The sequence below is a fragment of the Phocoena sinus genome, chromosome X (genome assembly GCF_008692025.1).
Source record: "Phocoena sinus isolate mPhoSin1 chromosome X, mPhoSin1.pri, whole genome shotgun sequence".
NCBI lineage: Eukaryota > Metazoa > Chordata > Mammalia > Artiodactyla > Phocoenidae > Phocoena > Phocoena sinus.
In genome coordinates this window covers 65,982,349-66,000,280 of record NC_045784.1, presented here as the reverse complement: position 1 = coordinate 66,000,280, position 17,932 = coordinate 65,982,349, and the positions used below count along the sequence as shown (strand labels likewise).

The window sequence follows — 17,932 nt, the reverse complement described above, 5'->3', positions numbered from 1 at the left end:
TTTACTTATTTATTCAGCCTCATCTTATATGTAAAGTAGTTTTAGAATTATTAACCTATACCCTCGTGAGAAACAAATTTACCAACTAGAGTACAGTGCTTATGTATGATTGCTTTTGTCTGTAGCTTTATAATTTCCAAGCATCATTTCTAAAGTTACATAGGTCAGTTCCTTCATTTTATTTGCATACATTAAAGTTTATTCTTTGTAATGTAGAGTTTAATGTTTTTTTTAAAAAATTGAGGTATACTTCATTTACAACATTATGTTAGTTTCAGGTGTTCAGCATAGTGATTCATTATTTTTACAGATTATACTCTATTAAAAATTATTACAAGATAATGACTATAATTCCCTGTGCTATACAATATATCCTTGTTGCTTATGTGTTCTATACATAGTGGTTTGTATCTTTCAGTCTCATATCCCTATCTTGCCCCTCCCCCCTTCTCTCTCCCCACTGGTAACCACTAGTTTGTTTTCCATATCTGTGAGTCATTTTCTGTTTTGCTATATACATTTGTTTGTTTTGTTTTTTAGATTCCACATGTAAGTGTTATCATACAGTATTTGTCTTTCTCTGTTTGACTTATATCACTAAGCATAGTATTCTCTAGATCCATTCATATTGCTGCAAAGGGCAGAATTTCATTCTTTTTTATAGGTGAGTAACATTTCCCTGTGTGTGTGTGTGTGTGTGTGTGTGTGTGTGTGTGTGTTTGTGTGAGAGAGAGAGAGAGAGAGAGAGAGAGAGAGAGAGAGACATCTTCTTTATCCTTTCATCTGTCGACAGTTGGTCTGCTTCCATATCTTGGCTCTTGCAATTAGTGGCACCGTGAACCTTGGGGTGTGTATCTTTTCAAATTATTGTTTTCAGTTTTTCCAGTTATATCCCCAGTAGTGGAATTGCTGGATCATATGGTAGTTCTATTTTTAGTTTTTTTTTCCTAATTTTTTTTTTTTTTTTTTAAATTTATTTATTCATTTATTTATTTTTGGCTGTGTTGGGTCTTCGTTTCTGTGCGAGGGCTTTCTCTAGTTGTGGCAAGCGGGGGCCACTCTTCATCGCGGTGCGCGGCCCTCTCACTGTCGCGGCCTCTCTTGCTGCAGAGCACAGGCTCCATACGCGCAGAGCTCAGTATTTGTAGCTCACGGGCCCAGCTGCTCCGTGGCACGTGGGATCTTCCCAGACCAGGGCTTGAACCCATGTCCCCTGCATTGGCAGGCAGACTCTCAACCACTGCGCCACCAGGGAAGCCCTATTTTTAGTTTTTTGAGGAACCTCCTTACTGTTTTCCATAGTGGCTGTAACAATTTATATTCTCACCAACAGTGCACAAGGGTGCCCTTCTCTCCACATCCTCACCAACACTTGTTATTTCTCGTTTTTTTTTTTTTGTTTGTTTGTTTTATCATAGCCATTCTGATAGGTGGGAGGTGATATCTCATTGTGGTTTTAACTTGCATTTTCCTGATGATTAGTGATGTTGAGGAGCTTTTTATGTACCTGTTGCCCATTTGTATGTCTTCTTTGGAAAAATGTCTCTTCAGATCCTCTGCCCATTTTTAAATTATATATTTCTTTGCAAGCATGTATTTTATATTGCAATATTTGGATGTTCCCAAGGCCACTCTCAGGTTCAGTAATTCACTAGGACTCACAGAACTCAGAAAAGCCTTTATACTCATGGTTATGGTTTATTACGGTGAAAGGATACAGATTAGAATCTGCCACAGGAAAAGGCACATAGGACAGGGCCCAGGAGAGTTCCACACCCAGTTTGTTAGTGGAATCATGCAGGCAGCACTTACTTCTCCCAGAAGTGATGTGTGACAATACACGTGGAGTATTGCCAACCAGGCACACTCATCTGAGCCTTGGTGTCTAGAGTTTGGGCTTGGTCACATAGACATGGTTGACCACCCATGCAGGTGATCTTAGTCTCTAGCTCCTCCAGAAGTTGAGAAGATGCCACATGACCAAAGCTGCTCTCCCTTCACCCCACATCATGTTAGCATAGACTATCTAATGTGTCCCAAGCCATCCAGGTGAACAGAGATATTTTTATCAGGTCAGACATTCCAGGAGTTTAGGTTACCTCCCTAGAGGTGGAGGCAAAGGCTAAACTTTTCTTTGGGCCAGATTAATCCTTTACTTTACTACATATATGTATATGTAGATAAAAATCACCCTGTTTGAGGTGGTTGTTTAAATACAAATGGGATCATAATATAGATATTGAAACTCTTCTTTTTGTTTAATAATATAAAGAACATATTTGGCATATCTTTCAAGGTTATTACATAGAAATCTACATCATTAATTTTAGTTCTGTGACATTCCATTATAGCATAGTTTTATTAACCCCCTTTGCCAATCTTCTAAGTTGTTTCCAATTTTCCACCGTAAACAAACAATACTTCAGAGAATATTTTATGTATCTTGGGGTACTCGTGGAAGTATATCTTAAGCATAAATTCCTAGAAATTGAAATTTGGGTCAAGGGTGCACATATTTTACATTTTAAGAGATACTGTAAAATTGTCTTCCAAAATGTTTGATACTAATTTAGACTTCCACAAAGAGTATATGAGAGTACCTGCTTCACCACACCCTCATAAACACTGAATATTAGGTGGTAGAAATCATTTAAATCACTTGTGTAAAAGGTAATTTACAAAGCAAGATACATATTTTAGTTTTTAGAAAGTCAATTAGTAATTTAAAAATGTCTTACTGTTCATGTAGCCCCATCTAAATACTGAATAGCAATTGTGTTATTTGATCAGGCATGCTGAAGCAGTTACTTTTGAAATCATGTAGAAGATGCATTTTCTATAATGCCTAACATATAGGGGATAATTTGACAACTGCTATTGTTTAAATCAATATTTAAGTAATTTGTGTGTACGTTAAGCAGCAAGCAAATTGTGTTTATAGGATACTTTAGCAAAGAATACATATGGTTATTTTCATAAAATAATAATATGTATTTCTTTTGAAAGAGTCACTCTCAGCTAAGAGATCTTTTACAGCTTGGAAAGTGTTTTCCCCCCAACCCCAATACCCATGTAACAATCGGTTTAGCGGTCCTTTATCAGTTAAATTTTTCGCCAACAATGGGTATTAGTTATTAGGAATAAGTCAAATGGGAAATACTACTTGGCCTATTGTGATTTACATATTATTTCTTAAAATGTAACTTTTGAAATTTGTCATTTCATGTATATATAAATTGCTCTTAGTCTCAGTTGATAGGTTTTTAAAAATTTTTTTTACATCTTTATTGGAGTATAATTGCTTTACAATGGTGTGTTAGCTTCTCCACAACAAAGTGAATCAGCTGTACATAAACATATCAGTTGATAGTTTTAACTTGATACATTAGTGCTGAAATGTATCTTTAGATACTGTTTTTCATTTGTAAAAGATACTGTTTTTTTCAGATACCCCAGATCTCTTGGGATCTTTTCATCTGTGTGATTATTTCTATTCTTGCCTATTTTTGTACTCTCAGAGAACCTTAAGTACCATCCATAGTAGTACTTTAATAAAATTAATACTAGTGAGAGCCACATTAACCATATACAGATAAAATATAACTTATCAGGATGTTGTTTTATCTTTCCACAAGAGCAGCACTGTAAAACGATTAACTTAACTTAAATGGATTATATTTTTAGTTTTATTATATGTTAAATGTTGTTTTTTCTAGGCCCTGACTTTGTTGTCTGTGATGAAGGCCATATTCTAAAAAATGAAGCATCTGCTGTTTCAAAAGCTATGAATTCTATACGATCAAGGAGGAGGATTATTTTAACGGGAACCCCACTTCAAAATAACCTAATTGAGTGTGAGTCAATATCTGTAGTTATGCTATAGAGTATTGGCATTGCCTCAGATATATTTTTGCCACATCGCCATCTGCCTATCTTTAGTTTATTCTAGTATAGTCTCTGACCATGAACTACATAGGCCATTCTTAGTCTACTGTGAAAGTATACCATTCATTTCAAGTGGAATGGGGTTTTTTTGTGTGTTTTTTTTTTTTTTTGCGGTACGCGGGCCTCTCACTGCTGTGGCCTCTCCCATTGTGGAGCACAGGCTCTGGACGCGCAGGCTCAGTGGCCATAGCTCACGGGCCCAGCTGCTCCACGGCATGTGGGATCCTCCCGGACCGGGGCACGAACCCGTGTCCCCTGCATTGGCAGGCGGACTCTCAACCACTGCACCACCAGGGAAGCCCATCAAGTGGAATGTTTTATAAATATAAATGGTAAACCACAATCAAGAGGTGTGCCATTATGAGTGTTCAAATACAAATATAGAATTTAAAGTATATGCAAGGTATCAGAAGTCTTAATGATTGCTTAAAAAATACAAATGCATTTGTGACTATTCAGGAGATATTGTAATAAAATATATCCAGTTTTGGAGGAGGTACTGATAGGAAATTGAAAAGAAATGCTAAGCATGAAAGTTTTAGGAAGGCGGAGATTGGAGGAGAGCTATGTTGAATTGATGTCAAGATACAGTTTGCTGAGGCTGAGGATAGATGATGTGAACCCAGGGAAGTGACTTGTGAATTTGCCTTATTTTCATATGTGTGCGGTAACACTAAAGAGGGAACATGAGTTACTCAGCAAATAACAAATTGAAATTTCCCATTGTAATCTGTTCTAATGGCTTTTTGTTATTTTTATGTTATTTATATTCTTTTGGTGTATTTATAGTTACTGTTTTCTATTTTATTATTTGTAATACTGGTTATTGTCTCACTTTGTCCTTGTTTATATTTATCTATAATATGTATCTATATTTTATCTTTATTTTTGTCTGTTCCAGTTTCCCGCTTTTCTGTTGCCCCATTTATAGACTGTTGCCCTGTTTCACATTGTGGTCCTGTATAGTATAGGGCAACTGATTACTCTGTTAAGGATTTCTGGAACTAAATCAGTTAATACAAAATTTGATATAGTCGTTTATTACCTGATTTTATTATTTTGATTCAGTATCTATGTTTTTTTCACGAGATTCCCTTGCTGACCATAAAATCATGGTTAGAATTATAGAGCAGTTGTTTTATACTCAGTATCTATTAAAAAGACTAGTGAGTTCAAATAAAATGTTCTTTGGTGTTTTCTTAAACAATGATGTCTAGAATTTTGGGATGGGTTTTATTTGAGTTTCTCATCTGATTTAGGTAATCGTACTGATAACCAGTATTAGTCTACACTCAGTTTGGTGTTCTTTCTTTGTAGCTTAATTGTAATGCTTCCATGGCATGCCTTTTAGACACGAGCATTTTATCAGAGAATTGTTCTCAGTTCTTTTAGCCATTACTGTTGTTAATGAACTAATATCTTCTTTCTTAGATCATTGCATGGTTAACTTTATCAAAGAAAATTTGCTTGGATCCATTAAGGAGTTCAGGAATCGATTTATAAATCCAATCCAAAATGGTCAGTGTGCAGATTCTACCATGGTAGATGTCAGAGTAATGAAAAAACGTGCTCACATTCTCTATGAAATGTTAGCTGGATGTGTTCAGGTACAAGTACATTCCACAGTAATAAAATATTGTTACTTTGGTATATTGCAATCTCAAAATGTTTTCTGAATTCAAACTTTGTGTTTTCTTTCTCCTTTCAGCATGTATCAATAGTTTTATAGCTAAATCTCTTTGCAGTCTCTTCCAAAGTTTATGCAGCATTGAACTTTAAAAAAATTGCCTTGAGAGGTTTAGAACATAATTGATTAATTCATTTGCTGGGTGTGTAACTTCATGTGTTAATATGTTCATGTTTAGATTTTCTCATCCTTAAGATAGGGAGTATGTAAAAGGAACACAGCTATTATGATTAAGAAATTTCTGTGCTCACCTAATTCTATAGTATAGTATTCCAAGCCTCATTTGTTTGAAATGGTTTTAGGAAAGGCAATTATGAATTATGAGTGAAGCCATATTAATGTAATCCTGAAGAAACAGTTTTATTAATTCCAAGTACATACAGTAACCTTAATGGGCTAATAGTGTTGTTTACACACAGATCTTCAGTAAACCTTTGTTAAAATGAGTAGATAAGCATGTAGAGACTGACCAGTTGGTCAGTCTGCATTTTATCTTAGTTCTGTATTTTTCTTAAGACACTAGATATTAATGGTAGCAAAAGAGATGCAACAGATGAGACAGGCTATCATTTTGACTGAATATACTACCATTACATAAGGTGAAATCATCCTGTTTGTTCAGGTTAGCCAGAGGTACTAGCAGGTACTGTATTTCTGTATTACTGCTGCTACTTAGGCAGCGTTTTTCTTGTTTAGGTAGTCATTTGTATCTAGCACATTAGTGTTCTTTCTTTCCTGTTCCTATGTTAAATGGTTTCAAGGGTGCCTATACTTGGCTTGTTTTCTCAGTTGGGCAAACATTCCCCCTGACATTATGTGTTATCCTCCGGCATGTTGGCACATCTTACCCAAAGGATAACCCAGACTGCATCAAACTTTGATTCAACGGTTTTACTGTATGATTAAAGCAAGTCTTTTTGCTAGCACTACCTACTATATCCCCTCCCCACCTTTTTTTCTTTTCTTTTTTTCTATATAGAGGAGACCATTTGAAAACCTAAATTGCTCACTTGGTAATATGGCCACTTCAATTTAAAACCTGCCTGGTGTGTTGCAGTATCTTTTTACCAGTGCGTCATATTGTATAGTCACATGAAATACATTAACTACAATTATATGGGATCATTGTGTGATTAAAGAGGGTAAATATGTTTAAGTAAATGTTTTCTTATATGTCTGGTACCTATTTATTTATGTACATTTTTTTAGTTGCAAGCAATGATAATTCTTAGAACAGTTAGTTACTGTCATATATTTAACTAATTTTCATTCTCTTTTTATTAATTGCAGAGGAAAGATTATACAGCATTAACAAAGTTCTTGCCTCCAAAACATGAATACGTGTTAGCTGTGAGAATGACTCCTATTCAGTGCAAACTCTATCAGTACTACTTAGATCACTTGACAGGTAACAAATACACTTAGCTTATTGTTTTCTCTCTTAAAGCATTCTTTTTCTGAAGAATGCTGTCTTGATAATTTCACCATGTCAGTTGTTCTTTTGCAATTTTGCATTTGCATAAAATGGGTATGTTTATATTGTAAAAGCACAAAATATTTCTAATTAAAAAAACTAATATCCAAGATAAATAAAATTCCGGTGTATTATTAAAAAATATCCAACCACATTAATAATAAAAAACCTGTAAATTAAATTTATGAAATCATTTCTTAGGTATCAAATTGACAAAGTTTGAAGGGAAAAAAAGGCAAAATACAAAGCAGCGCACATATTATGTCCCAATGTTACAGTAAAAATATGCACAAATGCCTAAAATACACAAAAATGTTAATAATAGGTTATTTTCTGGGTGATGACATTATGCAGAACTTTATTTTGTACTATTTTCTATGTGCTTTTTAAAAATACAATGAATAGATATTGTTTCATCATCAGTAAACTCGCGTGTTTGTGTGTGTCTGTGTGCCCAAGGTTGTCACTGTTCACAGAGCAAAACTTTAGTTTCTGTTTGATCTGGATTGATTTTTTTTTACTTGTTAGTCACTTTATTCTGGTACCTTTCCCCAGGTGATGTGCCAGATTTATTTAGGAGCTACAGGTTAGAAGGCACCCTTCAGCCATTGTGGATACAATAGTTGATCAAAAAATAATGGAGGGTGGAGGTGTATACACACATATTAGAATGATACTTCATATCCTATCAATAGTTAAAGTAATACTTTTTGTGACAGCAGTGCATTTTAGAAAGTAGAATAATGATGATAGTCCTCAACAGTTGTTCTGCTTTGGGGAAAAGAGGATTTGAATGTTTGTATTTTATAGAAATGTTGTTTTGCTGTATTATAAAAACAGAATTTTCTGACTGACTTTTGGAAGGAGGTCATTTCCAGCAAGGCATACAGTTTCATTTGTATAGTAATCATAAGCTATTAGATTTATTGTATCAGTACCATTCTGTTTTGAATGACAAAAATTGCAGACATGATTAAGTAACCAAATGTAGAAATTCTAATGAGAGAGAGAAAGAGAGGGATTATCAGACCTATCTTTCATTAATCTCTGAGTAATAAAGGGTACTAAATTTGGTCATTTAATATTTTCTCCATTTGAAATTTTGTTTTATTGTGAGGAATGTACTAGATGTTTTCAATTATTAAAGAATCAGTTGTCTCTAATAACCAACAGCAAAATGTTAATAGCTCATGTATAGATATTAAAATGTACTCTTTTTGAGAGCAATGCAGTATTTAAGAATTAAAGGGACCTCATTCTTTGTGACTTCACTTGATAGGAGTATATATCTAAAGTACTAATTGCCAACGCTTCTAAACTCAGAAAGGTATAATTGCTAAATTATTATCTGATGCCATGAAGCTTTCAGTCATGAGAATGTCTTGGGTTTTCCCCCTACTAAATGTGATGTTTTATTTTCCTTAAAGTTAACCTGAGTTAATAGCCCCCTTAAAAAAACTTCCATAAAAGGCTAAATGGATTATATTAAAGGTTACTTTATCTTGATTCTCACTACAAACCATCAAAGTGTTTCTCCCAAAATGTCATTCACCTATCTCACTTGCATTTAAAATGTTTGGTATTTTTTCCGTTACATATTCCAGAAATTCTTTTGTTTCTATATTTGACTCTTTTTATATTTGACTTGGCTTTTAAAAGTTCACATAAATTTTGCTTTTGATACTAGCAACAATTTGATGTTAATTTTAGTAGTGATAATTTATAATATATTTAATATTTACAGAATTAAAGTCATGAGAGGCTAAATTTAATGAATTTCAAGAAAATTAACATCCTCTTAATTTTCCTTTGTTCTCTAAAAAGTACAATCCTACAGTCTTCCTTTTTACTATCAAGTGTCAGAAGTTTATATTTACATGTAAGCCTCTGCCTTCGGTAAACAACTTTAGGTTTTACAAGTGTGAATACTTAGTTTTCAAACAGCCTGATTTTAAGCTTAAATCAGTATTAAAATCCATACACTGTCTTAAGGAATGCAAAAATGGAGCACATAAAAAGACAGCCCACAAATTGGAAGAAAATATTTGTAAGTCACTTTCCTAAAAGGGGAATAATATCCAGAATATATAAAGAACTCTTACAACCTAACAACAACAACGAAAAACCAAACAAGCCGATTCAAAAATGGGCAAAGTTTTCAATAGACATTTCTCCAAAAAAGATATACAAATGACTGATAAGCACATTAAAAGATGCTCTACATCATCATTAGTTATTCAGGAAACATAAATTGAAACCAAGAGATACCACTTCACACCCAATAGGATGACTATCAGATAAAGAAAGATAATAAGTGTTGGCAATGATAAGGAAAAATTAGAACCCTGGTGCATTGCTGCTAGGAATATAAAATGGTACAGCTCCTGTGGAGAAAGTAGTGTGGCAGTTCCTCAAAGAGTTAAACAGAGAGTTACCATATGATCCAGCAATTCCACTTCTAGGTAGAATTCCACTTTCAAAATAATTGAAAGCAAGAACTCTAATAGATACTTACCCATTCATGTTTATATAGCATTATTTCATAATAGCCAAAAAGATGGAAGCAATCCAAGTCTTCATCAAGTAATGAATAGATGAACAAAATATGATATATGCAAACAATGGAATATTACAGTCTAGAAAGAAATCCTGACATGAACGGATCCTGAAGACATCATGTTAAATGAAATAAGCCAGACACAAAAGGACAAATCCTGTGTGATTACACTTAGAGGTGACTGGAATAGTCAGATTCATTTAATGGGTACAGAGTTTCTGTTTAGGATGATGGAAAAAAGTCTTAGAAATGGAGAGTGCTGATGGTTGCACAACATTTCAGTTATACTTAATGCCACTGAACTGTACTTTTAAAAATAGAGAACAGTAATATCCTTTTGTCTCTAAAAATGAATGGGTCTAAGTGCCACACATTAGAGGTTGAGTCAGTGGTTCTGGAGTAGGGCTCAGGCAGCTGCATTTTTATAAGCCCTCTAGGTGATTTTGATGTACCCTCTGCTTGAGTATCACTGCTCTAACTGATGCTCAGTATGATTGGCCATCAGGGAAATGTAAATCAAAACCAGAACAAGATACAGGCATACCTCAGCTTCTTAAGTGTTCAAGTGAAAGGAAGACTCACTTGTCATTATGTATTTACTTGCCCTTTTTTGTGCTTGTATTTCCAAATAAAGCCATTTGGCGTCAAAACATTTTTTTTTAGGATAGAATGATTCAATAATAATTGTCAATTCTCTTTTGTATAGAGAACATTTTTCTGTGGCTGTTTATTTGGCTAACATTAATATATTCTTTTTATGTGGTTCCCATTCCTCACAAAGAATAACAGCTCTAACACGTATCAGTACTGTAGGTAGAGGAGACTTCAGCTTTTCCCCTTTAACATTCTACACTAGCCAGTTAGGCCTGAAAGTCTTATGAAATTTTTTTATAATAGAAGATGTTTATGGTATATACAAGAGTAGTTCCCACCCACCAAAATAAAAATTGACTTTTTAATCAGCCTTTCTTGGAGAATAAATGGTAGTTGTTTAGCTTACTTTTTTTTGAAATCTCTCATTTCTTCACATTAATTTAAAAAACTCATAAGGCTTTCAATATTGGATAGAACAGCTAGGCAGAAGATCAGCAAGGAAATAGAAGACTTGAAAAACACTTATGAATCAACTAGGCCTAACTGGCATCTGTAGAACAGTCTGTCCAATAGGAGCAGAATACACATTCCTCTCGAGTGCACATGGAACATTCTCCAAGATAGACCATATTTTAGAGCATAACACAAGCCTCATTTAATATAAAAGGATAAAATTCACACAAAATATTTTCTTTAACCACATTAGAATGAAATTACAAACCAATAACTGAAGGAAAGTGAGAAAATTCACAAATATGTGTAAATAACATGCTCTTAAGTAACCAGTGAGTCAAAAGAAGAAATCACAAAGGAAATTAGAAAACATTTAGAGGTAAATGAGAATGAAAACATAAGATACTAAAATAGGGGATGCAGGTAAAGCAATGCTTCCAGGGAAGTTTATGGCTGTAAATGCCTATATCAAGAAAGAAGATCTCAAATTTATAACTAACTTTCTACCTTAAGAAACTAAAATAAGAGCAAACTGAACCCAAAGCAAAAAGAAGGAGATAATGAAGACTAATCAGAAATAAGTATAAAGGAGAAAAGGAAAACAGTAGAGAAAATTATTGAAACCAAAACTTGGTTTTTTGAAATAATCAAGATAATTGATAACTCTTTAGTTGTACTTACAAAGTAATAAATAGAGCAGATACAAATAACTAAAATCAAGAATGAAAGAGCATTACTACTGACCTTACAGAAATAAAAGAATTATAAGGGAATGCTATGAACAGTTGTATATCAAGTAATTAGATACCTCATTTTCACAGCAATGATTTCTATCATACACAGTGGAAATACCTCTATCAGGCAAAATAATCAGTACCAGGCTTTTATGCATTTTTATTCATGTTTCATATCATTACTGAATATACTCTTGTCCCTCATGGAGACAAGACATTAATTATCAGTGAATTTACATCTTTTAAAGCTGTGGACAGAAAAATGTTATTGCTTAAATGCTGTTTTTTAAAAAAGTCAGCTTTGGTCTTCCCTGGTGGTGCAGTGGTTAAGAATCCACCTGCCAATGCAGGGGACACGGGTTCGAGCCCTGGTCAGGGAAGGTCCAGCATACCATGGAGCAACTAAGCCCATGTGCCACAACTACTGAGCCTGCGCTCTAGACCCCGTGAGCCACAACTACTGAGCCTACGTGCCACAGCTGTTGGAGCCCATGCGCCTAGCCCATTCTCCACAGCAAGAGAAGCTGCCACAATGGAAGCCTGTGCACTGCAATGAAGAGTAGGCCCCACTTGCCGCAACTAGAGAAAGCCCGTGCGCAGCAACGGAGACCCAATACAGCCAAAAATAAATTTAGTAAAAAAAAAAGTCAGCTTTGTTCTTCTGTTTTACCCTCTTGATGATTTTGTCATATTAATGAAATGTGCATTCATTTAATTTTCACTTCATTTTCATATGAAAAATATAATTTTGTTGAAATTACTCTGGGCAAAAGAAATCTATTTTCTTCAACAGGAAAAACGTAAGTTTTAGAAGTAGTTTTTTTTGGTGTAAGAATAATTGGAGAGAGTTGCAAAAATACTGTATACAGAGAGTGGCTTTATCTAAAGCCGAAGTTTGTAATCTAGGGTCTATGGTTAGAATCTAGGACCTGAATAAGAAAAACCTGAATAAGAAAAAAATTACGTTTTCACTAACCTCTATCAAAAATACAGCATTTTTCCAATTATTAATATAGGCAACAAACCAAAGTAGTGTTAGTGTTAATTGTGACTTTGTTACCAATAGAAATCAGAAATATTTCTATATATTATTGTCATTACCGATATCTCAAATTTACCTTTATCAATGCTTCAGAATTTCAGGCAGTTGTTAAAATTACTGCTATAGTTTGTTATTTAATGCATTAATAAGGTACACATACCACTATATCAAAAGTTTGTTTTTAAACATCTTGATAATTTCTGTATAATGGGTTTCTTTTGTTATCCTGTTTATTTTGTATGTTTTGAAATTTTCTGAGAAAGAGGGCCTATAAGATTATCTACATGGGCAAAGGAGTCCGAGGCACAGATAAAGTTAAGGCCCTAATTTAGAAACACCTTGGATGAATTAGAGAATTCTTATGTCTTAACATTAACTCTTTTTTTCTTTTGATCAGGTGTAGGTAATAGCAGTGAAGGTGGAAGAGGAAAGGCAGGTGCAAAACTTTTCCAAGATTTTCAGATGTTAAGTAGAATCTGGACTCATCCTTGGTGTTTGCAGCTGGACTACATTAGCAAAGAAAATAAGGTAAATCAACTAACCTAAAGTTGATCAAAAGGTATCTGTTGGAAGCAGGATAACTTTAGGAAAAAGGTTGATCTGTATAGACGTACTGTATATTCAAAAATTTATTTCTTTTTGGTACAGTAATTCAACTTATTTTATTTCTAGTTAATTACTGTATGTTTGAATGCACTGTGATTATGGAAGGAGTGTTAAATGTTAATCTTTTTAAAAAATTTTATTGAAATATAGCTGATTTACAATGTTGTATTAGTTTCAGGTGTACAGCAAAATGAATCAGTTATATGTATACAGATATCCACTCTTTTTTAGATTCTTTTACCATATAGGTCATTACAGAGTACTGAGTAGAGTTCCCTGTGCTATGCAGCAAGTCCTTATTAGCTATCTATTTTATATATAGTAGTGTGTATATGTCAATCCCAATCTCCCAATTTATCCCTCCCCACCCTTCCCCATGGTAACCATAAGATTGTTTTCTATATCTGTAACTCTATTTCTGTTTTGTAAATAAGTTCATTTGTACCCTGTTTTTAGATTCCACATATAAGTGATATCATGTGATATATGTCCTCTAACTTACTTTACTCAGTATGACAATCTAGGTCCGTCCATGTTGCTGCAAATGGCATTGTTTCATTCTTTTTTATGGCTGAGTAATATTCCATTGTATATATGTGTCACATCTTCTTTTTCCATTCGTCTGTCGACGGACGTTTAGGTTGCTTCCATGTCCTGGCTATTGTAAATAGTGCTGCAGTAAACATTGGGATGCATGTATCTTTTTGAATTATGGTTTTCTTCGGGTATATACCCAGGAGTGGGATTGCTGGCTCATGTGGTAGCTCTATTTTTAGTTTTTTAAGGAACCTCCATACTGTTCTCCATAGTGGCTGTACCAGTTTACATTCCCACCAACAGTGTAGAAGGGGGTTCCCTTTTCTCCACACCCTCTTCAGTCTTTATTGTTTGTAGATTTTTTGATGATGGCCATTCTGACTAGTGTGAGGCGATACCTCACTGTAGTTTTGATTTGCATTTATCTAATAATTAGTGATGTTGAACATATATTCATATGCTTTTTGACCATCTGTATGTGTTCTTTGGAGAAATGTCTATTTAGATCTTCCATGCATTTTTTGATTGGTTTGTTTGTTTTTTTGATATTGAGTTGCATGAGCTGTTTGTATATTTTGGGGATTAATCCCTTGTCAGTCTCTTCGTTTGCAAATATTTTCTCCCATTTTGTGGGTTGTCTTTCTGTTTTTTGTATGGTTTCCTGTGCTGTGCAAAAGGTTTTAAGTTTCATTAGATCTCATTTGTTTATTTTTGTTTTTATTTTCATTACTGTAGGAGGTGGGTCAAAGAAGATCTTGTTGCGATTTATGTCAGAGTGTTCTGCCTATGTTTTCCTCTAAGAATTTTTATAGTATCTGGCCTTACACTTAAGTCTTTAATCCATTTTGAGTTTATCTTTTGTGTATGGTGTTAGAGAGTGTTGTAATTTCATTCTTTTACATGTATCTGTACAGTTTTCCCAGCACTACTTATTGAAGAGGCTGTCTTTTCTCCATTGTATATTCTTGCCTCCTTTGTTATAGATTAACATCTTGCATAACCATAGTAAAATGGTCAAAATTAAGAAATTAACATTGGGTTAGTACTATTAACTAAACAATAGATGTTAATTGGATTTCATCAGTTTTTGTACTTACATCCTTTTTCTTTTCCTTGATTCAATCCAAGATTTCACATTTTGTTTATTATTCATATCTGTGACGTCTCCTTTATTTTTTCTAATCTATGATAGTTCTTCAGTTCTTCCTTATCTCATAACAATTAACTTATCCTTAAATGAAATAAACATTATTATAATTTCCAGTATAAATTGATATAAATTCTTAAAACATTCATCTTTTTTTTTCTCTAGGGATATTTTGATGAAGACAGTATGGATGAATTTATAGCTTCAGATTCTGAAGAAACCTCCATGAGTTTAAGCTCTGATGATTATACAAAGTAAATTGAATACTTTTTGTGCCCTGTGTTGACATGTTTAAAATCCCTACTTGCTGATCATCCTCTAATAATTGGCACTTGTATCTTTCCTGTGTTTTCCTAATACTTTGAATTTGTTCCTTTTTTTTAGAAAGAAGAAAACAAAGGGGAAAAGGGGGAAAAAAGATAGTAGCTCAAGTGGAAGTGGCAGTGACAATGATGTTGAAGTGATTAAAGTCTGGAATTCAAGATCTCGAGGAGGTGGTGAAGGAAATGTGGATGAAACAGGAAACAATCCCTCAGTTTCTTTAAAGCTGGAAGAAAGTGAGTCTGATAAATGTTATGTTTATCATGGAACATTGATTTAGAAAATATCATGTCATTGTAATGTCAGTGCTTTTTTCAGTTATTAATTATCCTCACTGGTTGGCTCAAAGGAATATCTTTCCTCAATTGGTAAGCATCTAGGATAATCAGATACAAGTAATAACAAATATTTGATGAATGTTGAATTACAAGCAAGCCATTGTGCTCTCTCTGGTATTTAAGAGGAAGGGAAAAAAGAAAAACTAACATTTATTTACATGTATATTCCTAAACTCTGTATTATTTTCACTCCATGTGTTAGCTAACTTAATTCTTGAGCAGCCTCGCAATGCTGTTATCTTTATTTTTATAAATGATTGGTAGAAGTGGGATTCAGACCTAGATATAGCCCATTTCAAACCCACCAGATATAGCCCATTTCAAACCCACCAGGGTAATTTCACTTAACTACTATATAAATAAGTGGCAGCATTTCAGATGATAAACTATGATTACAATTCATTTTATACAGTAAAACTAGTTTCATTGGTTTAGTCTTTTTCCTTTTTAATTCTTCATAATCTATATTTATTGTCTCTAGTTTTCCCCTGTGTCAGGTACAGTTTGTCATATGTTTCGCTTTCTCTTTCTTTCTTTCTCTTGTGCATGAGTGTATACTCAGTGAAAGTCTTCCATTGAACTTCCCAATGGCTAAAGTTATCTTTACTCATATCTACATTTGAAGGTTTAGTGTTCAGGCTCTGTATGCTCCTAGTGCAGCCTGACTGGGTGTTTAGGAACTCCCATGCTGGGAACAGATATCTGAATATTTGAAATATCAAATATCTGAAAACAGAACAGTGTAAGTAACTCTAAATATGTGGCATTTGCGAATCATGGAGCAAAGCAGTAGAGACCATCTGAGAAGAGATGTGAATGCCAGCTAGGTGAATGATCCTGTGCACAGACAAGCTTAGCTGGTCTCAGGCCTGCAGCTGAACAAATTTGGTGATTCCTTGATAAACATTTCTCTCTTCAGTATCTCCTTGGAATAGACAGATGGCAGCCTAACCACAGACCCTGGCTAACTTCTCTAAGAAATCAGGGGAATAGTAAAACTTAAACTACAAAATTTCTTTTCTTGTTTTTCTCTTCTGTTACCCCATAAAGGCAGTTTATTATCAGCATTCATCTTCCAACTAGATTTAAAGTATGCTTTTCTAAGAATAGTAAAGGAATGGTTATAGTTTAATTTAAGGTAGTGGGAAGCTCCTGTTATCTCTTCCCCTGGTCTCCTGACCTTGCATTTTCACTTAAGTTCTCCTCAGTCTCTCATCTCATAATTAGAAATAAATAGCTTAAAGTTTATGTGTTCCTGGGAATGATTTTCTTAAAATATTCTTTTTTCTCATAACTTATGGTTAAGAGAAAAGAGAGAGTAGACTAACCAGCGTATCTCATACTGTGCTCTAAATGGATTACATAAAAGTATGCTGAGGTATTGATGTGTTCATCACTTGGAACTATAGATGGGGTCTTATGCAGCTGGGTCACCTTCAGAAATGAATAGCATCTTCCAGTTTTCCTGGTGTGCTATTATAAGTTCTATTGCTTTCCATATATGCCATAATATGAAAAAATTTGAAAAGAACTGGAGCAGAGAGTAGGTTGCTACCTGTTATGAACTTAAAAGCAGACAGGGAAGGCTGTGGGTTCCAAATGACAAACTTTGCCTACTTTTCTATTGTGTTTCATTTTAGCTCTGTGCAGTCAAATAGAAGTCATTCATAGATGGATATATTTTTTATTTATTGTAGCTATCTACATGTATAGTTGATCAGAAACATTTTCTAGAACAAATAGATGATAAAAATCTATTTTTGTTCTTTACATCTAGATTAACTCTATATAAGGCTGAGTAGATCATAATACATGATCATATATACCTGGTACTATGTAAGTGTTAAAAAATAAATCACCTTTTCTTTTTTTTTTTTTTTTTTTTTTTTTTTTTGCCGTGCTGCGTGGCTTGTGGGATCTTAGTTCCCTGACCAGAGATCCAGCCTGGGACCCGGCAGTGAAAGCTCCGAGTCCTAACTGCTGGATCGCGAGGGAATTCCCCTTGCAAATCACTTTCTTACAGTAAATGTAAGAAAACCTAAATAGGAAGTATTAGAGAGCCAAAATGTTGCACCTGGAAATTGAAATGGATATTAAATAAGTAGATGGCTATAACTGAGCTATGATTTTCACTGCATACTCCACTTTCACTTCAAAGAGTTTATGCTTAATTCTTTTGCAGTAGCTTTCTGAACTTTTTGAGAAGCAGCACCTTGAATAAGTCATTTAAGTTTACCTTACAGCATCCACATCTCTGTGTTTTAGTTTAGTATCGTATTAGGACATCTTATGATGAGGAAATGACTGTATATTAACTACTTCAAAATATTTGATTTATTATTTCAGCATAAGCATACCTTGTTTTATTGCACTTCACAGATACTGTGTTTTTCACAAATTGAAGGTTTGTGGCAACCCTGTGTTAAGCAAGTCTATCAGCACCATTTTTCCAACAGCAGTTGTTCACTCCATATCTGTGTGTCACATTTTGTAATTC

The 17,932-nt window shown here is 34.1% G+C and overlaps 1 protein-coding gene across 24 annotated transcripts in view; it reads left to right on the top strand.

Moving 5' to 3' along the window:
• The window catches only part of ATRX (ATRX chromatin remodeler), a 247,227-nt gene that overhangs the window by 151,002 nt on the left and 78,293 nt on the right, over positions 1-17,932 (top strand). For all 24 annotated transcript variants that reach the window (XM_032619125.1, XM_032619133.1, XM_032619134.1 and 21 more), the window contains 6 exons: positions 3,717-3,854; positions 5,377-5,552; positions 6,923-7,040; positions 12,884-13,014; positions 14,942-15,030; positions 15,161-15,333. In XM_032619125.1, coding sequence (XP_032475016.1) covers positions 3,717-3,854; positions 5,377-5,552; positions 6,923-7,040; positions 12,884-13,014; positions 14,942-15,030; positions 15,161-15,333 — 825 coding nt within the window. The remainder of the gene's footprint in view (positions 1-3,716; positions 3,855-5,376; positions 5,553-6,922; positions 7,041-12,883; positions 13,015-14,941; positions 15,031-15,160; positions 15,334-17,932) is intronic.